A 24,555-nucleotide genomic window follows, 5' to 3' on the forward strand; every position below is an offset into this window, starting at 1 on the left:
TGTTCCTCAGAGCGTCTAAATCCAACTAAAACCTACTTGAAATTTTCGAAAAGGCCTGTTTAGTCACTAACCTCTAAGTTAGCCTCTAACAATGCCGTGAAACGCCTTGAAACGCCTATTAAACTCCCCTGAAGCTACTTGAAACCTTTTCAGCCCTCTAAAACCTTCGAAAACCGCTTTGAAGCCCTTTGAAACGTCTGAATCCCGTTTAAGATCCTCCTGAAGTAGAGTGTCCTTTTCTCGGCCACTTTTCCTATCCCGGGATTCCGGAAAATTTCGGGATCCCGGGATGTTGCAAAGCTCAATAAAAACAGGACATTTTTTTCTCAGGAATGTCCTGTTGAAAGTTTTACCACAAGCAGCATAGAACAACTATTACTATTAGATTTTTTGAAATGGGCATTTAAAAGTTTTTATTCGTAAGAAACAATGCCTTTCTAATATTTAAGTTGATTTTTTTTTGTTTTGTTTAGAAAATCTTGGTAATAAACAACCAATGTCAATTTCTCGATTTTTGCTTGGACTAACCAAACCAAGTGGAACACGCAACAAAAACACGTGTTTGATGAACAAATTGAGATTTCAATTGTGGGGCCCAGAATCAAAGGGGTGTAAGTGACAATTTTATCGATTTCGAGCTGAGCATATTATACAATTCTTTAGATTTCAAGCTTTTAGGAACTTTTTTAAGATTGTTTCTACGATGTTTGGAAAAATTACAATAAATCAGAGAAAATTGGGTTGATTTTTAAACTCCATTCATTTTGTACGGGATGAAAAACTGGTCAAAAACTTTAAACCTCATTTACTCGAAAGTGGGTTTTGTCACTCACACCCCTTTGCTTCTAACCCCCTCAATTATGAAAAGAAATCCACGTACTGCGGTTTGAATCGAACCCACGACTCCCAATTCCCTAGACGGGGGCTTCTTTCCTTCAAGCTACGGAGCCACTTGACCAGCTCACAACAATTTTCGAAAACAATTCCTCTCCCGCTCTGACATTCACGCACATTGCACACAACAGAGAAATATATGTGTTCTTCTAATTCCATCCAAAGAAGATTTGGATTGTGAAAGGGATGTTGTGCATTAGTGGAATCGAGTTCAGTTCTGTGCCTAAAGGGTATGATATTTTAGTATGCCATATGCCCTACAGTGCTGTTATGGTTAAATCAGAGTAAGTTTTGAAATTTAAGCATAATTATACTAGTACGCATCAAGGAAATGAATTCATTAGTGTGGAAACCCCATCTATGCATTATTATTTCACGAAATTTTTCTGTGATTGTCATGGAGAGGACATTCTTGCTGGAATTGCTTTTATAGGTTTAGCCAGAAAACTTCTGTGAATTACTAGAAAATTTTTTATGATTAACTCAAGGGAATTGTTTTATGATTTATCAAAAAAAAAATCTGGAATATTTACAGAACGATGATTCTCGCAGGATTTCTTACAAGGACTTTAGCATGAATACATCAAAATATTCCTCTTAGTATCTCTTTAGAATACATCACTGGCTATGTATTTCTTTGAAATGTCTCCAGGTATTCTCCAGATATTCTTCTAGGAATTTTCTCTGAAACGCCTTAAGGAGTTTCTCAAGGAATTTCTTAAAAAAATATCATCTTGAAACAGGTCCACGGGTTTCCTCAGATATTTGTTCCAAAATTTTTCCTGGGACTCCTGAAGCGATTCTATAGGAGGAAATTCCTCAAGGACTGCTACATAAGTTCATGATTGTAGGAATATGTATTTCTTCGGAGATGCTTGAGCTAATTGTCCCAGATATATTGTCGGAATTTTCCCAAAAGTTTTTCTTTGGGATTTCTCAACAAAAAAAAATAGGATGTTTTCAGAGGTTTCTCCAGGAATTCTTTTAAACACATCTTCAAAAGATAAAATCCCAAGAGATTTTTACACAAAAAATTAAAGATTCATTTCGAAATTCCTCTACGGCTTTCCTATAGCAACTTGGAAAATCATCCAGAAATTTTTCATAAATTATGACTTGAATCTATACGGAGCTTCTTTCAGAAATTATTTCATTTATTTAGGGATTTGTTCCTGCATTTTATTTTTGGAAATTGCTCTAGAAATTCTTATAAGATTCTTCTAAAAGCGTGGGGTTTCTCCGATAGTTTCTTCAGGTATTTTTATCCAGAAATTCCTCAAAAAAAAAAAAAAATCCATGAATTTCCTTTCGGAGTTTCCTAAGACATCCCTGGGAGTTTTTTTTAAGGATTTCTTAAAGCAATCCTCCATGGATTTCTTGGAAATTCCTTTAGGGGTTCCTTCACGAATTCTTTAGTAATTTTTGTGCAATTTCTGGAAGAACTTCTGATCTTTCAGAATCTTTCAGAAGGAATATCTGAAGAAAATCTACAGATATCTTTAAAGTCGCCCAGGAAATGTTCCTGATGGATCATTTCCTTAGAAGGAACTTTGTAAGAAAGTCTGCAGGAATCACAGAAGGATTAAAAAAAAATAAATCATGAAGAAACCGTGGGATGAATTTCCGAAAAAAAAACTACTGTAGGATTTGTATTACATTTTTGGAAGAAATTCTTAAAAAACTTAATGGAAGAACTTTTGAAAAAATCCCTTGTTGAAATTCCAAAAGGAATCTCTAAAATTTTGAAGAAGTCCCAATAGATTAAAAAAAAACATCCCAAAGTAACTTCACAATCAATCCCATGAGTAATTTCCGAAAAAAAAACTGAAGAAATTTTCAGCTGAATTCCAGTGAAATTCGTTGGAAGCACTATTGACTGAATCTCTGGGAGGATACCCAAAGAAATTCCAAAAACTCCCAAATTCTTGAAGCGATTCTACGAGGGATTGGTTACGAACTTCTTGAAAAACTTCTTTGAAAGGCCTTTGTGAAACTCCTTGAAAAAAATATTGAGGGGCTGATAGGAAATTTCCTGCGTTTTCCAGCTATTTTACATGATTTATTAAGTATCCGGAACCACTTACAATAAAACTAATTATTCACACTTCATATTGTAAACTTAATCCGCTTTCTTTTCTTTCGCGAATTTTGGCGTTTATCCGACACAAATATCTTGGAAGGGGAATGGCGTTCAGTCTTTGGAGGAACAACTCAAAAACGGATTTTTAAGCTATCATCCGACGTTTCGGTCGCTATATTGCGCCTTCTTCTGGGAATCTGTGGACAATGGTTCGATTTATGTTCGATTTATCGAACCATTGTCCACAGATTCCCAGAAGAAGGCGCAATATAGCGACCGAAACGTCGGATGATAGCTTAAAAATCCGTTTTTGAGTTGTTCCTCCAAAGACTGAACGCCATTCCCCTTCCAACATAATCACCAACAGTCGAAATTCGAAGAAAGACACAAATATCGTTTAGAGAATGACGGCCTCAACTCTCTCACACACACATTTTGATTCATACCATTATATCATTCTCTCGCATCTCCATCCTCCTTTCATCTCTTCGTGATCGCTTGTCCTACATTCCATTCTTCTTTCCAGGCAACATGATTTGAATCACGCTTCTGCTGATCACTTTTCAAGGTATCAAGGTATTCTGCTGATCACGCACACACGCGCATAGTGGTGTCACTGACAATGCTTCCATTAAATTCTCTTTTCCTTCAGGCCACATCCAAATGGCATACACTGAACATAATTGATGTCCTATTAAGTATTGGTGAACTTTGAAGATCGATCATTTTTCAATTGAATTTTGAATAATTTATTATCATCATCATCATATTCACTACACTCAAGCGCTAAAATTATATCCCGGATTAAAGAAATCTTGAAATTACCCAAATCCTGGAATATTTTGTCCCGGGATGATTCGGGTGACCATCGGCCCCTCCATCAAACTATCGATAATTCCCTAAAGCACCCTGAGTCAACGTCAAGGATTATTCAGGACAGATTGGATGAACCTGAATGTCCATAAAGTATATAATATTATTCATTAGTCTACAAGTGGGTCCAGCGGTCAGAATTGATCATACAAGGTTGCTCTTTCGGATATGACCATGTTGCTAATTTAGACCTTTAGTTCTGTTTATTGGAATTTTGTGGATGCTTTCGACTGTTAGTGCTGATTTTTTGATGTTTTCGGCTCTTTCAGTCTTTTAATCAGCTAAAACGATTATGGAATCGACATTCCGACGTTTCGACGTATATTTCGTCTTCTTCAAGGATCTAGAGGCAAAACGAAGCCTCTAAATCCTTGAAGAATACGAAATATCCGTCGAAGCATCGGAATGTCAATGCAATGATCGCTTCAGCTGCTTAAAATACTGAAAGAACCGAAAACTTACAAAAACAACCTGAAGTTGTGAACCTATAGTCTTCTGAGAGATTTCAAGAGGATTGAAGGCGGCTTCAATGTGACTTCAACTCCGAGGGATTTCAGATAAATTTATGCGAAATTTCAGAGGAGTTTAGGGAGCTACAATTGGGTTTTCTATAGGTGATTGTAATTGAAAATCGAATGAATGCTGTTTCGTTTTATTCCAACTGTGTGTACTGTGTGTAGGATACAATATGACAGATACGTAATTCAACCTCAACTGTAAGAACTCACTTGAAATGACCTTACAGTTCTGGACGATATACGTATCTTTTACAGGATATAATACCGTAGTTAGAATTTACGGGACAGTATTGAATTCGTTTCTCTTATTCTTACAGATATGCCTATCTAACACGTCCATATTTATCATGGTTTTAATACGTTTCAGGGATTGCCAAGAAAATTCTGGGCTTACAAGGGATTTCATGGGGTTTTGAAATCCAAAATTCCAAGGTTCCTTTTCTCTTGCTATGGTTTAACAAAAGTGAATACACTTAACTTGTATGAAGTAGGTTGTGGTGCATCCCCTCTCTCTCTTCGATAAAAAAATTGTATAAAGTACATAAATAATTTGGAATAAAACCTACCTGGTAGACGAAAGAGAAAAAGTAAGGCACACCACTCATCGCATCCCACGGGTAGAGCGCCTTGATGGGCAGCCGGGGAATTTCCACCGTGTACGTTTCGTTGGTCTCCTTATCGAAAACGTTTTTGACACTATCACCGAAGAAGGTTATCGTGATCCATGCTGAGTTCCGTTCCGGACAGACATGGTGCGAACAAACGAAAAACAAAAGACAAATCATAATTAATCACAAGCCACGTGACTCCATTTGTGCTATTTTTTTTCCGTTTGACGTGTGGACACCTACCGACAACCGACAGCACCGTCGTCACCATTACCATGACCAACAGTTTCCGCATCTTGGCCAGCGCAATCGAATGGTACCGGGCATCGGATTCGGCGAAAAGCGAATGACTATTCGGTTGGTTCCAGATTCCCAGCGTGCGGTAAAAGTGCTCCGAGTTGACGGCGACGTAGATGAACTTGGTCACCGAATGGGTGAAAAACAGCGTCGTTATGGTGTTGGCCGTCAGCTCGTTAACGTCGCCCGTGTTCATCACCAGATTGCCCATGATGGCGAAGTACTGCAGCAGGATCATTATCAGATTCCACCAGGAGTACAGCTTGCGAATCAGAACCGGTCCACTCACGTAGCGAAACAGGAAGTGACCGAATCCTTGCATCAGCCGAATGTTCGGCATCAGGTCCAGGACCAGGCCATGGTACTTTGTCGGCTGGACGTTCATCTGAAGCGGAAGAGAGTGATGGAAAATTATTATAATCGATTGAAAATGATGAACTTTTTCGGCGTGTAATGTGTAGTTGGAGTATGTCCAATCTTTAATGATACACCAGTTTTTATTTACGTACAGTCAGGTCTTTTTTTACGCGGTTTTGATTCACGCGGCCGCGTAAATGAAAACTCCATAAAAAAAAATTTCATCGTCTTATTTTTGCATGATTCTTCGAGAAATGGTGAGACTTTTTTTACGCGGTTTTTCGAATTTTGAACTGAGTTTTTTTTTACGCGGTACGAATCCCCCGCGTAAAAAAAAACCTGACTGTATTGTAAAAAGTTAAAAACAACCAGAAAACCTTGCTCGTCGTATACAGTGTGAGCACGGTTCAGCTTTGAAGAGCGCGTCCTGAACGGTTATGAATGGCTAGACCACTACCTTCTTCAAACTTATCCAATAAAACAGTAGAATGTGGGTAGGGTAACTGGGAACCCTTGAAATTGTAATGATCATATCTCCGCTAATTTTTCATCGATTTTGAAAATCCAGGGCTTTAGCTCATCCTTCTTGACGTAACGTCTTTACTGAGAAAAAGCATGCTTCTCAGCTTAGTGTTCTATGCGAACTATCAACTTATTAAATGAGAGCTTTCTCTGCCAATAACGACCATTTTGCATGTGTACAAAGTATGATAGGCACGAAGATATTATATGTCCTGTCCAAGGAAGTGAAGGAAATTTCCTTTACGATTTTTTTATTACATTTTGCGGAAGAACTGATTTTGGGCACCTGGTTCCAATACCCTAATCTGGGTCTGAAGTACATCAACGTTGAGAATATTTAACAGATCACAACCGCGATGGTTTTGCTGTCCAGGGTTGGTAGTCTTTATCGAACTACTAATAGTTGTACTACCCTAGCCGTTTAAGAACAGCACGACAGGCAAGAAGTTCGTTGTTGTGGGCGCTAATTCATTTGGCGTAATGCCACACGGTGTTAAAAACTCGATTATTATTGTAGATTTAGCACTAAATTGGTGTCGGAAATAACTTCATTGACTTCCGTTGCCTTTCCTATGCGTTAAACATAACGTCGGAAGTAGTGCGCTGTATAGAGCATCAGATTTACTATACAGCGCACTACTTCCGACGTTATGTTTAACGCATAGGAAAGGCAGCGGAAGTCAATGAAGTTACTTCCGACATCAATTTGGTGCTAAATCCACAATATCGAACTTTCATGTACTTCATATTTTTTCTTCAGATATAATTAGTATTTGGGCTTAATATTCATAATCGAGACACTAGAAAATATTTCATCGACGAAAACAGCATTTATTTAATTTAAGTATGTAAAATAGCCAAACACTTAGATAAATCCATATTTCCCAGGTGGTATATTTCTTTCTATTTACACTAATCAGCCAAAATTCTGTTTATGATGAAAAATTCAAGGTAAACGGAAGTTTGAGTTCAAAAATGTTATTTATGATTTGTCGCCAGTAATCGAAAAATGATAAATTCCCTACTGACCCACTGGATGTAAAGCGTAGTGCTATTTATCCATAGTCATAGCATGGCCCTATGGCGCCCTTGGCAAGCATCCATGTTGGCGTCCCACGATAGTGAATTAGACAATGGTAAATCGCAAAAATTTGTTGTTACTTCTTTTTCTATTTTTTTAAAGGTGGGTTTTGGTGTTTCGAAGAAACAAATCCACACCCCTTCGATATTTTCTTTTTCTTAGATTGATTTGTGCACCGTGAATACTCAACGGGGTCTTTTCATCCGACCGTTGAGCAGTACGGACGCAGTTGTAACCGTCTCCTCAAAAGTTATTAAATTAATGAAGTTTATATTAAAGTGAAGTGTCCAGTCGTCTAATTAATTCCCGCATACTCCGTCCCAATATTTCAACTTGGTGTATTTCACCCATTGGCATTGGGTGTCACCCAAAAAAATTTTTTTTTTCTTTTTTACAAGTATAACAACGAACACATTTTGCATTTCGAGAATATCACTTACATCATCACAGTAATTAGAAATGATGTATCAGATTCTGTTTTTTTTTCTGATTATCTGCATTTTGTTTTCATACTTAATTAATATTCGAGAAATTTTCAGGAATCCCCAAACGATCTATGTTATTATTACCGATGATTTGTTCGTTGGGTTAACCAGAATTTCCTAAAATCTTTACCAAAGTTTTTTTTAAGTTTAAAATACCGTCAAGGCGCCATTCACCGTGGGGCTCCATTCACCGTGTGCCTTCGAATATTTTTTCATTATTTCCATATTATGATTGAATGATATGACAATTTCCCTTCAATTTTACCAATACAACACTAATGTATTGTTACCATGTCAAAACGCTCATTAGAAACATTTAAAAGTATCATTTTGACACTAAAGTGTGTTTACATGAAGCGGGTTTCTACTCGTTCACTGCATTCATAGTGAAAAAACGAAAACTGCGCTAAGGTGATTCAAGCGATAAACTAAATGTAATAACGTTTTTATTCCACCAAGAAGCAATTAAATTCACATATCAGGTATGTATTTTGCATTACCGAAGTAAGTTTAACAAGAAAGTACGATTACTCGTACTTTTTGATTGAAACAAAAAGGCACGGTAAATGGGTACCCTAAAAATCAATGGTCTCCATTCACCGTGCCCCATATTGTCCCATATATCTAGAAAAAATCGAAAATTTGAACATTCGTTTTTCTAATAAAATCTTGCAAGTTATTACTCGAAATGAATTTAAATGAAGAAAATTCCCTTGGCTGGGTTGTTTTGATCATTTTTAAACAAAGTAGAATAAAATTTCTCATATACGGTGAATGGGTCCCTACTACCACGGAATTAGGCGACCCAACTACCCTTTACTAATTGTACTATATCACCAAATTTTATGAAAAATTTTCTACTTCTGTGGATATTGCTTTAATTTTAACCTATAATGAAGGCAATTAAAAGCGGCACCAACAATGTTTATAAGACTGGTGTCAAATGACAGCCCTTATTTGCCCCGAATCCTGTTAGATCCACGGTGAATGGTGCCTTGACGGTATATCCCAGAAAAAACTTTTCAGCAGCAGCAATTCAGGAGGAGGAATTCCTGAAGAAATCTCTATATGACTTTTTTAAGTCTCTGCAAGAATTCCTGCCGGAATCACTGAATGAAATCATGTAAGAATCTCTGGAGGAATTTCTGCAGGAATATTTGAAGAAATACCTATTGAAAATCCAGTAGCTATTGCAGCGCAAGAATTTCCATTGGAATTTCTGGAGCAATTCGTAAAGACATGCCTGAAAGAATTCTTGTAAGAATTTTTGGAGAATACTTAAAAGAGTTTCTCAAAAAAAATCGTGGAAGTTTTTTTAAGGAATTCCTGCACAAGTTTCTTAAGAAAACTCTTTATGATTTTCTAAAAAAAATCCCTAAATGGCTTTATGAAGACATCCCTGAAAGAATTTTTGAAATAATCCATGAAAACCTTAAAAGAAACCATCGGGGAAATTTTGTATGAAAAGAGTGGCAGATATTATAACGGAATACATGGAGAAATTTTTGAAAAAAATAATCATATTTATTATTTTCTGTAGGAGTTAATGATAAAATTCTAATTCTAGCGAAAATGTGTGGAGCAATCTCTAGTGAATATGAAACAATTTCGGAAGGAATGAATAGAATATTGTGAGCGATATAAAATATTTCCTCATTCTAAATAAATCAATAGGAGACTTTCTGAAGGAAAATTTTGTTTGGATTAAAAAAAACACAAAACATTTAAAAAAATCCCTTGAATAATTTTTAAAGGAACTTTCAGAGGCATTTCTAATGGAACCTCTGGCGAGATTTCTAAAGAAATTTTTACAGGAAATGACGGGGAAACCCTATCGAAGTGTTTCTAAGTAATATTTGAAAATATGTTTGCAGAAAACTCCATAAAAATTTCTGAAAGAAAATCCCGGAAATTTCAAAAGACATTTATTTCAAATTTTTCTGTAAAAACACAGGGAAAAAAGTGTAATAGAAGTTTTCGAATGAGTGAACTCAAGCTGAGTGGATAACTGACACTGAGGAAAATTACAAGTGGTAGTCGAAATACGCGTACCTGTCAAAGGATATGCAACATAGGGCGGAATTATTAGGTACGAAACTGATTACACTCATTCGAAGAGGGTTTTCTGCTTAGAGGGTTCGAAAAGTCGGTACAAGATGTAATAGAAGTGTTTGGAAATAAAAGCGTTAACTTGTAGAAGAATTATTGAAGGATTCCATCGAAGAATTTATTTCCTTGAAGAAAGTTTCATCACTTCATTTCATTAAAAAATATCTTCAGAAACTTATTAAGGAATCTGTGGAAATTTATCTAATTAAGTCCTTGGAGGAAATTAAGCGGAATCCTTCGACTTAAATCTGAACAAATTCCAAGGAAACTTCTTAAAAGCCTGAAATTATTCTAATGACATTCTTCGACTAATTCTAATGACAAATTTCGAGAAGAATCTCGTGACGATGTTTGCTTGTTTTTTTTTTTTGTAAGAATCCTTTTTTGAATTCACCAGGTGATAGCTGAGTCGGCAGCGGCCAGTCAATGCTTTGACCAGATAACCAGATGTCTACTCTTCCCGGGAAGGGAATTTGTGGAAAATGTCCTATATAGAAAATAATAAGCAATTGTAAGATCACTTGAAGCAAGGTCAACTATGTCCCAATTCACCAAAATGGGAAACAACGAGATGTGTGTTGATCTGCGGTTCACAGGAGTTTCCTCTAGTAAACCGAGTACCGATGGGTGGTAAGTGCAAGAAAGAGATTCTTGTTTGAGATTAATGTATAGTGGGACAACGCCAAAAAGAACTTCGAGCGCTGCCGTGGGAGTTGAAGAGAACGCTCCAGACATCGCCATTAAGCACATCCTTTGGAGATGGCCTAGTTTTGATTGGATCGTTCTCACTTCGCCCTTTTGCCACCACACAAGGCATCCATAGGCCGATATTGGACGAACAACAGTAAATCCATTTGGCTCCAAGTTTTACCAAAGGTTTGCCTGCATTGCGCGAAGGCCGTACAAGCTTTCTTGATTCTGAACTCAATATGAGGTGACCAGGTGTTTGGAATCTAAAATGACTACAACGTAGTTTGTTTTACTCAGATTTACCGAAAGGCCATATTGGTGATAGCAGTCCTCATATGAAGAGCATTTTACATTAGGTTGAAAAGGGTGCTGATTGCTGATGCACATACCGACTAACAATGTTAGGTGGCTTTGGGACAGAAGGTCGAAGGACAAATGGTCGAGGGACAAAAGGTCGAAGGACAAAAGGTCGAATGGACAAAAGGTCGAATGGACAAAAGGTCGAATGGACAAAAGGTCGAATGGACAAAAGGTCGAATGGACAAAAGGTCGAATGGACAAAAGGTCGAATGGACAAAAGGTCGAATGGACAAAAGGTCGAATGGACAAAAGGTCGAATGGACAAAAGGTCGAATGGACAAAAGGTCGAATGGACAAAAGGTCGAATGGACAAAAGGTCGAATGGACAAAAGGTCGAATGGACAAAAGGTCGAATGGACAAAAGGTCGAATGGACAAAAGGTCGAATGGACAAAAGGTCGAATGGACAAAAGGTCGAATGGACAAAAGGTCGAATGGACAAAAGGTCGAATGGACAAAAGGTCGAATGGACAAAAGGTCGAATGGACAAAAGGTCGAATGGACAAAAGGTCGAATGGACAAAAGGTCGAATGGACAAAAGGTCGAATGGACAAAAGGTCGAATGGACAAAAGGTCGAATGGACAAAAGGTCGAATGGACATAAGGTCGAAGGGACAAAAGGTCGAATGGGACAAAAGGTCGAATTTTAGTGGACCTATTTACCAGCTGGTATTTCTCGCTTATAAGATAAACATTTTTTAGAAGTCTTTGTTGCCGCTCATTGAAAGAAACATTGTAGTGCTGTTATAGAAATCATATGCATTTCAGTCACTAACATTTCCATAGGAAATTTTTCCTTCTTTTGTTTGTAGGCTGTTCTTTCAAGTTCTGGTAATGTAGTACTTATTTAATGGCAATTTAGTTTAGTTTTTTGTTCAGGAATTTTTCCTTCTTAAATTTATAGGCTGTTCTTTTAACTTTTGTTAGTGAAATAATTATTGACTCCTTAGGGACTTATTTTTCAATCAGAAATTTTGCCTGCTTCACTCAGACTGGAAACATTTGTACAAAGGTTTTTCCAGCCGGATCGTTCAGCAGACCGAAGAGCTTTCTGGTGGGCCTTGCGAGCCGACCTGAAAGCCTCCGATCCAGCAGAACGTCGTCTGTTCCAACTCTTTCTACATTGTTTCCTGAGCTTCGCCAGATCAGAGTTCCACCAAGGGGTTCCTCTTGTGGTCTTCACAGACCGCAGAGGGCAAGCTACATCAAAAGCTTCCATAATGAAGGCCGTTGTAGTATCAACGGCATCATCTAAATCACTTGGAGATTTAATGGATGGTGAGTATCCATGAAATTTGGATGCAATCAAATCGGTAAATAGATCCCAGTTGGTTGACCGAGGGTTCCTGAAATGCAAAGTTTGCGAAGTAACATTCACATGTTCAAACAAGATGTAGCGATGGTCAGATAAAGATTCTTCATCTGCCAATAATCATTCTTCACATGCCAATTGGTCAGCTCGTGACTAATTCTGCTAGAGCAAAGCGTTATGTCCAACACTTCCTCTCAAGCAGATACCATGAAGGTTGGGCGGTTGCCTATGTTAAGTAATCCAAGATCTGTACTACTTAAGTATTCCATCAAACCGGAGCTTCTCAAGTAAATATCTGAGCTGCCCCAGATTTCCTGTTGAGGTTTCCAACAGATACATCAATTGTAATAGCACACATAGGTACAAACATCTCTGGTGGTTAGTTCAGAGATGAATGTAGCAACTATTGCATTGTTGACAAGCACACAGGTTCGAGGCATGACACGCGAGTTTGCCATTTCATGTGTACTGAAAGTATGAAACTCTGAATTCACACAGTTTCCTAGATAGAAATGTCCCTTACGATAGTAAGGTTCTTGATTCAAGGCCACTTGGGCTGTACTATTTTGCATGAGTCTTCAAAGATTGATTGTTGCTGTTCTATTATGCTGAAGATTGATCTGAGCTATCCTAACCGTAGCCACTACCCAAACTAGGTAAGATTAAACTCTTCGCAATAACAGCACAACAAAGAACAGCAGCAACAAAACCAGATCGCCAAAGACGAGGATTCACACTGTATAAATCGCATAATGCGAAAATGGTGAAAATTTAAACTAATTTACAACATCTTCCTAACCCCGCCCTTATTTAGCCTCAAGTGAGACTGAAGAAGGGAAGCTGATTATCTCGGAGAAACACAAGGTCCACTGCACCATAGCAATGCATTGCTCCGGTTTGCGCAGTAAGGGCAACATACTGTGGAGGGCGCCCTGCAGGTATTCCACAAGCTCCGTTAGCGATTAGCTTTTTATAAGACCCTCCTAGCCATTCATTCTTAGGTACGGTAAGCACATAGCCGCATCACACCATGAATTAGGGGGTCACCTGTTGGTGGACTCTTACCACCAGAACAGGCAGTCCATAGTGTTATTCTTAGCCAATTGAAACAACCGCTACCGACACTACACAACTATCTAGGTTGATCGAGAAAAGAAGTTAATATTGATGATCAACTTCATATGGGCTCGAACAGCCGCACACGATTTTGTCAGTTGATGTTGTTCTGAACTACTGCAAAATCGATTGCCGAAATAGTTCTGGGGATCTTTTTTGCCAATAAAAGTAGCAAGGTTGAGTGTGTATAAACCGAGACTCATCTCATTTCCTTACCTTGATGGTTCAAGTTCCTTTCCACAGTCCAAACTATAAGGTTACCAGGACTCCTTTCCACAGAAAATGATTTTCACAAGATTGAGCAACTTTCTTCTGTCGTTTCGTACAGCTTCAGATGATATCCAACTTGCACTGAAAATCCATGCACCACTGCTTCCACCATCGATTCTTAGAGTTAAGATTTTTCAATTTTCTGCAATCTCACTCCCACGATTGAACCGTCGTCGTCGTTTATTGGATGAATTTTCCGACAATCTTTCACTCCGACGACGTTGCCATCGTAGCACAGAAGAAATGATTTCTTATTCACTCAAGCAGAAACCTGTTTTCGTTTTTTTTTCTGCAACGCTTTGATTTCACATTTTCCGCGCTATCATCGAACTTTATTCTCCCATGCACCAAGATGCAATCTGTCACACCACAGGGGGGAAAATGCTCCAACCCGATAGTAAAAACCGCCACGCGAGGGATAGGAACGCTTCTGTTGGGACAACTGGAACCGCCACACGTCGAGCGAGACCACGTCGCGGGAGAACACGTCTTCCGAGCAGGACGTGTCGAAACCGTTTGCCGACGCGCCCCTAAACAAGGTCTGTTAGGAGTAGTTCCGCCCGGAGGGCACTTGTCCTTGGCATACGTGGCCCAATACCAACCACACCTGCAGGACGAACTACTTTAAACTTGATTCTTCAACCGTCTCAAGACGGCCTCCCATTGGTTGACTTTCATAAACCATCAATTAGGGGCAGGATTCTTTTTTTCCTTCATCGACACCAGCTGTCCCTGCATCGTCGGCGTGAAGATTTTTTTCCCACCGACTCATCCGTGATACAATTTTAATATATCTTCAAAGGGGGATTTGGGATAAATGCATCGGAGAAATACACAAATACTATATCGTCCCCTTAATGCTAGAACTAGGTAACTCAAAAATCAAGGTTTCGAGAAAAACGAGTTTGAAAATTTCACATTTTTTCATGCAGTTGTTCCAAAGGTATGGAATCTTAAAATAATACTTGTTTAGCTTTGAATGCTCATTCAGCTTCTACTCTTTCTGTTACAAGAGAAAGTTTTGAACTATTTTGGTTTAACTCTTATGTGGCCGGCAGGGTACCCGGGTACCCAGCACCCATTTAAAATACACGGTGTAGAAAAAAGCAAAATGTTTGCCGGCCACATAACGGTTAAACCTTGGATAAAAACAATAAATAATGGAGGAGATGTTCTGAGATACCTAGTTTTTTACCACTATCTGCCGTTCTACGCATAGTTGTCCCATGTTATATGGGATTCCCATATAACATGTGACAATTATGCGTAGGACGATCATTCTGTTTAGTTTTCTTGTTGCAATATGCAAACAAAACAGGCTCCACATATTGAAATTAACGTTCAATTACTGAATTTGTTAGGATACCTGCTATATCTCCACAAGATATCTTAAAATGTTTGTGAAATAATCGTCCACAAAAAATCAATGTTTGTCCAAATAAATAAAAGTAAAACATTTAATTTTTTTAAGTTAAAAATGAAAAACATCTTACGGATTTTTAATCTACTAGCAAAATAATGTCAAGTAACATTTTCACCACCAAGCGTCCGATGACTTTTAAGCTGTGCAGTTAAAAATAGATATCATTTTCTTAGTTACCTAGTTATAGCACGCAGTATTTGTATTCTATCTTCGAGATACACGCAAAAAAATCCGTTCCGATATACGTGAACTCTCAGTCACGGCAACAGGAACAAACGGGAACTATGCATAGCAACCATAACAACAATAAGAAATGTACACAGTGAACTAGATATCACGGTTTCTAGAACGCCCATATTGACAGCTGGAACTAGTTCCAGTTCACGGTGTATATTTGCTTGTTCTCATATTTGCGTTTGTTTGTTCACGTTTATCAGAACGGTTTTCTGAGCGTGTACCTAGTTTTGAAAATAATGAATATTTTCGTTGTTTATAATCGTATTTCATTGGTCTTCGGATATGTTATAGAGCTCAAAAAGATTGATATATTGGTATTTTCAACTCAAAAACGTAAAATTTCGAGTTACCTAGTTCTAGCATTAAGGGGACGATATATTTACTACTCCTAGACCTCTGTACTCATGATGCTACAGAGGGTCGAAGTGAGCGAGTGATGATGAGTTTCTTTGTTGAGGCTGCACCGTTTTTTGTTGAACGGTTTTTCAAAATTAAGTGCCTTTTTACTTTGTAGAACAGGGCTGCCCAACGTACGGCCCGCGGGCCGGACAAAGAATATTTTCGAGTATTTTTTTCTTTTCCAAGTGAAATGTAATTGAAATAACTAATTTGATATTTTAGTACGTATTTATCTATCTTCTATCTATACATTTATCAAAACGAGTTTGAAGTTCCTTTGAGGCAACAAAAATCTAGAACAGATGAACCGATCAGCAGGACTCTTGCACGGTTCGCGGTGTCTGTGTTTATATGTACAACAAGTTACGAAAATCAACTAGAAAAGTAAGCAAATGGATAAAGTTCTGATTTTTCTACAGATGGAAAGGAAATCACGATCGAAATGAAGCCAATCTAGAGTGTGGTGCTATTTTGAGCTCAACAGTTGTCAAACCATCACAAAGACGGCAAGGCAAAGTTTGCCGGGATAGCTAGTAAATGTATAAAATCTGGTTTTAATTTACAGATTGCGAGGAATCATCAGATTATGTCAATGTGAAAGTTGTTATAATCTTTTGAGAACACTTTGACATTGTAAAACAAATTAACAAAATAAAAAACGAATCCGAATTCCACGAGATTTTGAATATTCTATTTTTGTCGTAAGATTTCAGTAAGATCTGACACAACATAGAAACATTAAAAGGATTCAACATGAGATCCTGCTTTATGAATGCCATTGTATATTTCTTACTGAAACCAACTCCAAATTTCTTGAAGAAAAGAATTCTCATGTATTCAGTAAGCAATGAAATTCCAAGTGAAAGTGTTGAAACAATAGTTGAATTTTCATCTTCAGGATTCTAATATTTCTTTCGGATTGAAGCCATTATATTGACCAGCAAAGTCAATTTCTGGCCCGTCAACTGGTATGAAGTGTAAGCTGTGGCCCGCGGTCGTAAAAGGTTGGGCAAGTCTGTTGTAGAACATTTCATTACTCCTGTAGGGAAAAAACAAAAAGTTTATACACTGGAACCCCTTTTTATGCCATTGGTTGGGGGTATGGGATTCAATGGGATTAGGGAGGTTTCAGTGGTAATTCAAGGGATTTTGTGAAAGAGTCTTTGAAGCTCTTCCAAATTTTCTGAAATCCCCCACGGAAATGCATCTGAAAGACCCCCACAGACTCCAAATAAGACACCTGAATCTCTCCAAAATTTCCAAAAACGTCTGCGTAACGACTCTGAAATCCGCCTAGAATGCTTCGAAGTCCGCATAAAACCCTCTGGCGGAAACGAAAACTGCAAGCAAGCGTTAGATTGGAACCCAGCAGGGCATCGCAGCAGAGGTAGACCTAGAGGCTCATGGCGGCGCAGCTCCAACAACGAGTGTGGAGTGGAGTGGAGTGGAGCGGACCTGGTGTGATGGTTAGAACACTTGACTATTACGCCGAGGACCTGGGATCGAATCCCACTCCCGACAAACTCGCAATATGTGAGTTCTTCCTTCGGAAGGGAAGTAGAGCGTGGGTCCCGAGATGAACTAGCCTAGGGCTAAAAATCTCGTTAATACAGATAAAAAAACCCCTCTGGACCCTATGTAACGCACCTGAAATAAAGATTGCAACTGAGCATGTTCCGGACTTACCTATCGATCTCTGAAGGATCAGGAGCTCTCGTTTGGCTGATAGCTTCTGACCGCCGTCGATTGGCATTGTGATTTTCACAACCGGTCTCACTACAATGTCAGAAGTATTCATGGTGACGACACGCACGATCCCATTCTTCCCGGGAAGTAGCTGGGTGATTCTCACGAGCGGCCATTGCACAGGAGGTAGATGATCGTGTTTGATGATAACGTTTTGTCCCAACTGGACCGAAACTGGTAGTTTACAGTCCTTCGTTACTCGTGTTTGAAGTTATGCGACACATTCTGGATACCAGCGGGCCTAGATACGCTGAAATAGCTTCTGGGTAAGCTGCCAATGGTTCCGACGGTTATCTGGCATCTGACCATGCTCAAATCCGGAACGGATTAAATATTAGATTCTACCAAGAAGTGTCCGGGTGTCATGACTTCCAAATCGGCAGGATCGGACGGAATAAGAGTCAACGGTCTCGAGTTCAGGCTAATTTCGACCTGCGCTGGCAATGTGACCATGTCTTCTTATTTCAGGTTTTTTTGTTCTTAACCACTTAACCTATTTTACAGCTCTTTTGTCTACTAGGGCACTACGTGAGTGATTTCAATTGGCAACTGCACTTACGCTTTGTACAGCGTCTAACTGTATTCTATTATATATTCTTATTCTATTATATTCTTATTGCCTTTCTCGTACACTAAGTGTACTGGAAAGGCTATATGTTCACTCCAAAAATGACTTTTTGATAGAAGGCCCGGAGGGTCGAGTCACATATACCAATCAACTCAGCTCGACGAATTGAGGTGATGTCTGTGTGTGTGTATGTGTGTATGTATGTGTGTATGTGTACAAAAAAACTCACATCACTTTTTGGCAGTAAACATCAACCGATTTTAATGACCAACGGTTCATTCGACGCGGAATCTGGTCCCATTGTTTCCTATTGAAAATGGTTCGGATCGGTCCAGCCGTTCCAGAGTTATGGCCATTTAGGTGTTCCGGACCAGTACCCTTGGAAGGGGCCATACATAAAAATGTAACAAACATATACATGCGACACATCAAACTGCGGCATTTTCGATTACCTGATAAACAGTTAGCAAGAAAACAGTCTCAGACCATATCTGAACCGGTAGTGCTCCGGAACCGGTTCCGGATGTCCCGCTGGAAGTGCCCAAGTATAAAAGTGATCCAAAACTATGCATGCGACACATCAAATCGCGGCTTTTTCGATAACTTGATGAACAGCTAGCAAGAAAATAGTCTGAGACCATATCTGAACCGGTAGTGTTCCGGAACCGTTTCCGGATGTTCCGCTGGAAGTGGTAAAATATAAAAGTGATTTAAACCCATGCATGCGACACATCAAACAACGGCATTTTCGATAACTTGATGAACAGTTAGCAAGGAAACAGTCTCAGACCATATCTGAACCGGTAGTGTTCCGGAACCGGTTCCTAGTGTCCCTCCGGAAGTGGCCAAATATAAAAGTGAACCAAATCTATGCATGCGACATATCGAAGCGTGGCTTTTTTTTTTTGATAATGAAAGGTTGGCATAAAAAAGACTCAGATCATATCTGAACCGGTAGTGTTTCGGAACCGGTTCTAGGTGTCCCGCCGGAAATGGCCGTATATAAAAGTGAACAAAACTTATGCATGCGACACATCAAATCACGTCTTTTCTGACAACTTGATGATCGCTTATCAAGGAAGTAGGCTAAGACCACATTAGGGACTGCCAGTAGTGCCGAAACTAGTTCCGGGTTTCCCTCCAAAAGCGGCTAAATATAAAATTCCCGTAACGTGGGTAGATCACCTTAGAACGGTGCGTTACGGTGTAAGATCTACCACATTGCATCAAATTTTAATCTTGCTTTTGCCTAAAGTGGTAGCATACCAGATTAAAATTTGATGTATTTTAGTAATGGTTGTTTTAATTTATGTTTTGTTTTTAACTGCTAATAAACCTTTTTGTTTCAGGAGGATTCAGGTAATTTTATTGTATAATAATACCATGTTTTAAAAAATAGTAACTGTAACGAGCGTATCACTTATGCCTTATTCAGTATATATTACTTAATCCTTTATTCTTTATTCCCTTTTCAGTGAGGAATCTTACCACCATTCCAGGCGCACTAATCAATATTTTTTTTAGCAAATCACCGTATACATCACCATATTAATACATGCGAACATGTTGAAATATCTATATCGTTATCTGGAAGCGTTTGGTACGGGAGGTCCACGCTTCCATCTTTCCCCTCGATTTCAAGGTGTAAAATGTTTTCAAATATTGACTATGTTGAAATCTTTCTATCCCTTAAAATCTTCTCTGCGGTACATGCTGCGCAGTTGGCCTGGCCGTTAGACAAGAAAAATGATAGACTTGAAAAGTCTTCATTTTCCAGGATGCATTCAAGTAATGGCTGCGTTAGTGTGAGATTAGATTAGATTAGAAAAGCGGCTAAATATAAAATTGAACCAAACCCATGCATGCAACACAGCAAAGCGCGGTTTTTTGATAACCTAATAAACGTTAGCAAGCAAATAGGCTCAGACAATTTAAGAGACTGCCGGTAGTGTTCCGCGACCGGTTCCGGGCCGGAAGTGAAACCAAACCCATGCATTGAGGTATCGTGGCTGTTTAGGTAACATGATGAACAGTTGCAAGATAATAGACGCAAGCCATATCAGTGTGTTACGGAACCGATTCCGGGTGTCCCGCCAGAAATAGTCAAATATAAAAGGGAACCAATACATGCGACATATCAATGACTTATTCAGTAACATGATAAACGGTTAACCAGTACATAATCTCAGACCATATTGAGAGAACCGGTAGTGTTCCATAACTGGTGATGAGACGAGTAACGCGTCGGAAGTGGTAAAATATAGAAGGGAACCAAACCATAGCGGCGTTTTTGATTTATTGATGAACGGTCAACAAGAAAGTAGTCTCAGGCCACATCTAGAACTAGTAATAGTATTTCAGAATCGGTTGCGGGTGCTCCATGGGAAGTGATTAAATAGAAGTGAATCAAATTCGTGCATGCGATACATAAAATCGCAGCTTTTTCTAAAATTTGCCGAACGGTTAGCAAGAAATTAGCCTCAGATCACTTTAATATTCGGCTTTTTAGGTAACCCGATGAACAGTTGACAAGAACATAGTCTTAGTCCATATGTGAGACAGCCGAAATCGGTTCCAGGTGTCCCGCCGTAAGTGGTCAAACGTAAAATTGAACAAAACCCATGGAAGCTGCACATCAAATAGCAGAATTATAAAAGTGAACAAAATAAATGTTAAAGCGATAAATCAAATCGTAGCTTTTTTGATAGCCTGTACACGTTGGAGAAGATTATAAGTGAAGAAATGATCAAAATCTTAATATATGCAAGAGAACAAAATCGTGACCAAAGCGATCTCATCATATCACACCATTTCAGATTCGGGCGGTGTGAATATATAGTAGGATGGAACAACGTGGAAAAAATATAATTTGACCGCATCAACATCGAATAAAGTTTTTTCAATCTTCAATCTTCTTTTGCTTCTAAAATTACTGCTCACAATTTGGGTGCGGCTGGTTGAGCCCTCGCTCTTCTCATTGCGATTGAAATTTGAATGGAAAATTTCCATTTTCCGCTTTTTCTCGTAAGGAGGTCAAATTTCACATAAATCGTGTTACCAATGATACTAAAATATAGCCTAAAGTGTGCTAAAAACACTTTGTCGAGGATCACAAAGTGATCTGTGATTGTGAATAAAGTCAACCTTCTTCATGCATTAGCTGACGCTCACCCCGCTGCCGTAGTGAATAGAATTGGGTCATAATGACCCCAATGCACGACTAGGGGTAAGGTGGTCAAGCAGTCAACTAAGAGGTCTGATATTTTTTAGCTATGTTTTGTTGTTGAACATAACATCGGAATATGTATCATCAATAAGTTTCCCAAATCGATGAAAGCCAAAATGGAGGAACATTTTGGCTAACATCGATGGAAAAATCATGAGTACAGTTTCGACGAGAAAGGCACTATCACCACTAGGTGGATTAATCTGGGTTTTCTACTATATCGAAATGGTTTGCATTTGTGCTGCTTTCACTTTTCTACCCTGTCCTTGGTAGAATGATGAGCACGATGATGAAATGATGTGTGACTGTTGTTCCTTTTCCAGTTCGATTGGGGGCCGCCCATTATGGGTTGCCGTTCGCCGATATCCAATTATCCGGATCCGTTTGAGATATGAGAGCTCAGAAGAGTGTCAAGTGCCAGCCACTCTCGGGGGGGAAGAGCAACTGGCTGGGATCGAACCCATGACCATCCGCTTATGAAGCGAACGTGTAGCCACTGCGCCACGGACCCCGGCTGACTTATTTCAGGTTGATGTGGTAAATTTAACAGAAGAGATGATGTTTCGCTGAAAACCGTGGCTACCCACAATCCTCTAAAATGCTGGGTGGGAAGGACTTCCACTGAATCTGGTTTTTGGCACATTATTTAGGTCTGGATTTGCGGACGGTCAGCGTCACTGGATTTTACCATTTTGTAAATACGATGGAGAGCGTTGACTGCTGCTTAATGACGATTCCATTATCCGAATGGATTTCTCGAATGGGACCGCGACGGGCGACGAATCGGCGAACCGACAGAAATGCGATTGTGGACAGGGTCTTAATCAACTCATTGTGTACAGCCTTCGTTGCGTAACGGACGAAAATCTCTATGTACGCCTTGATGTGTACTCGATTGCAAATCGGCGACTTGATGAAGAATTTACCAATATTCAATGCCGGAGATTGAGAAGGCACGGGCCGATGTAACATGGGATCTTGGGAGATCTTCTGTGCCTGTACTGTTTAAGTTTTCCTAAAAACTTTCTTAAGCATAAGTCATCGAATCTACCTGCATATCTTGTGTGCGTGGAAGATTAAATGAAAGTCATACATAGACAGCCGTTGCAACTGTGTGCTGACGTTCTCTTCAAATGGAACTGGATTTTGTGTATCACGAATCCATTGTGATAATATGCAACTGCTACATTTTCCTGCCCTTTAATTCTTTCTATCGCTCTGGAGTCTTACGGCAAATCTTCTAAGTCTTCATATTCCCTACAAAATGGTATGTTCAATGTTTGTTTAAAAATTTCTAAGAGCTCCCTTGCGTATAGGTCATCTTCAATTGTGAATAGTTTGGAAAGTTCTTATGAAACGCTTTAAAGCGCTGCTGAAATCTCCCTGAAGATTACTTCGGAGCGGTGATTCAAACTGAATATTTAGAAACTGTAGGCCCCCTTAATCCCCCTCAATACCCCTGTAAAGCTCCTGAGACTATCCAAAATCCCTGTAAACGCCTGTGCAACCCGCTACAAATCCTTTGAAGCTTAATGAAACGCTCTCAAAATCCCTCTAAAATCCCCTCAGACCCCATGTAACGCACACAAGCCGAATCTTCTGAAGTTTTCTGAAATACCTTCGAATTCCTCTTCGAATTCCTTATACGTTAAACAGCGTTGGCATGCCATTCGGTTTTCGGTCAATTACTTTTTCCACATGCCCTAGATCACTTTGCGGTCTTCAGATGGCTTATTCCTCATAAAATTTCCAATAGAAATCATTCATTGATTTATGTTTAGGGATTAATGGGTAAACTTGTGGCGATTTTTCCCATAGTATATCGTATGAAAACTTAAAACAGCTGGCGCTAAAATATAGTTTCTCCGATTGAGCTGAAATTTTGCACAGTTGATATGGGGCCAAAATGGAACTCAAAAAGTGTACAGGAGTAAAATGTATTTTTGTGTCCTACGCTAATATCCCATACCAGTTCGAGAGTTGACACAGACTGATCATTGTGTAGATTAATGAGCCTGGATAAAACAAAGAGGAGATACGTCAAAATTGGAACACTCGAGTTTCTGTCATCCCCATAGTTCCAATCGAGCAGGAGTTCTGTCAAAACGACAAGGATTCGCCACTTTGGTATACCCGAGACACTTTAGTGTATATTACGCCGGATTTGATGGCTAACTCTTTTGGAGGAATGTCAGCTAACACTTCGGGATGGAATGGAAGCTTACTGCCTTAACGGAAAGCCGGCGGACGTGAGTATTGCGGATAGTTTTCGTCGTCTTTCCACTGTAGCCGCTAGATATTTCGCTCCAGTTAAGACGTCATAAACGTAGAAGTCTTCGTCGATTGCTTCTTCAGCTTCTGGATAGTTTCTTCCTTTGTTCTTTGTTAGTTGCTGCAGAGTACGCGTTGACTAGAACAGAGCCGAGGCTGTACCACACGTAACTGTTAGTAGTTCGAAGGTACCGATTAAAGCCAACGGATGCCGACGAAACAGCACTCGGATGTATCACTGATCACCAGGAGAATGTAGGATTTGGCGTCAGCAACAATGGCAACCACGTAGTCCGATGCGGATGGCGATGGAATCCAAATTTTGCTGAACAACTGGGCCAACGAGCAGTAGTGTATCGTTACGCGGCATAACGGAGGAGGTCTTACAGGATGCGTACCTTGGTTGTGGTGCTATTCCCTTTGAACACAGGATGTTGTGGCAAATAGCAATACGGAGATTCAAATAACGTCTACGAATTTGAGTTGCCGCATGTGTCCGAGGCGGAGGTACTCTTCGGTGAATTCGCGATACGAGCTCTATCCATCCAAAGTGTGGGTCTTGAAAACCAGAGGTAGACCGGTTGATATATGGTTGACGGTGTAGAGCTAATAGTCGCATTCCTCACTGATAATAATGTCAATCATGCCCGGAATATCGAAGTGCGGATTGGCCAATGGAACGTTTGGCATGTTCCATGCCGATGTATCGATGATTACGGCCGGAAGAAGTGCGGTAGGGTTCTTCATGACCAAAAACTCATGGGTGGAGGAAAAAGGGTTTGTTTTCGATTTGATCGTAGAGGCGAGCTGGCGTTTAGCCTTCTTGATGAATTCACCTAGACCCAACACGGTGACGTCTTCTGTAATTCTTCGCGGATACCAAGATCATTTTCTAACTGCTTGGTGAAGAATTAATTATCGAAGCAGAGGCCAGGATTGCACTGACAGTAATCTCCTTGGCACATGTTGTACTTCAAATAAACACTCATGCTGACATCCGGTGATCCCCTCGATTATCGGATGAATTCGGTTGATTATTGGGAGGATTGGACGATGCGACAGAGTATACGTGGGTGTAACACTTCTTCGATGCTGTAGCTTGCTCATGTCGCGT

At 39.5% G+C, this 24,555-nt stretch overlaps 1 protein-coding gene across 1 annotated transcript in view; it reads right to left on the bottom strand.

The window, feature by feature from the left end:
• Positions 1 to 14,117, bottom strand: part of LOC109433389 (odorant receptor coreceptor) — a 79,078-nt gene extending 64,961 nt beyond the window's left edge. The window contains exons 1-3 of the mRNA XM_029877254.2: positions 13,518 to 14,117; positions 5,217 to 5,655; positions 4,932 to 5,092 (exon numbers count right to left, since the gene is read on the bottom strand). Of these exons, the coding sequence (XP_029733114.1) occupies positions 4,932 to 5,092; positions 5,217 to 5,655 (600 nt within the window). The 5' untranslated portion in view covers positions 13,518 to 14,117. The remainder of the gene's footprint in view (positions 1 to 4,931; positions 5,093 to 5,216; positions 5,656 to 13,517) is intronic.
• Positions 14,118 to 24,555: the final 10,438 nt, after the last annotated feature.

The sequence above is a fragment of the Aedes albopictus genome, chromosome 3 (genome assembly GCF_035046485.1).
Source record: "Aedes albopictus strain Foshan chromosome 3, AalbF5, whole genome shotgun sequence".
In the NCBI taxonomy this organism is placed as follows: domain Eukaryota; kingdom Metazoa; phylum Arthropoda; class Insecta; order Diptera; family Culicidae; genus Aedes; species Aedes albopictus.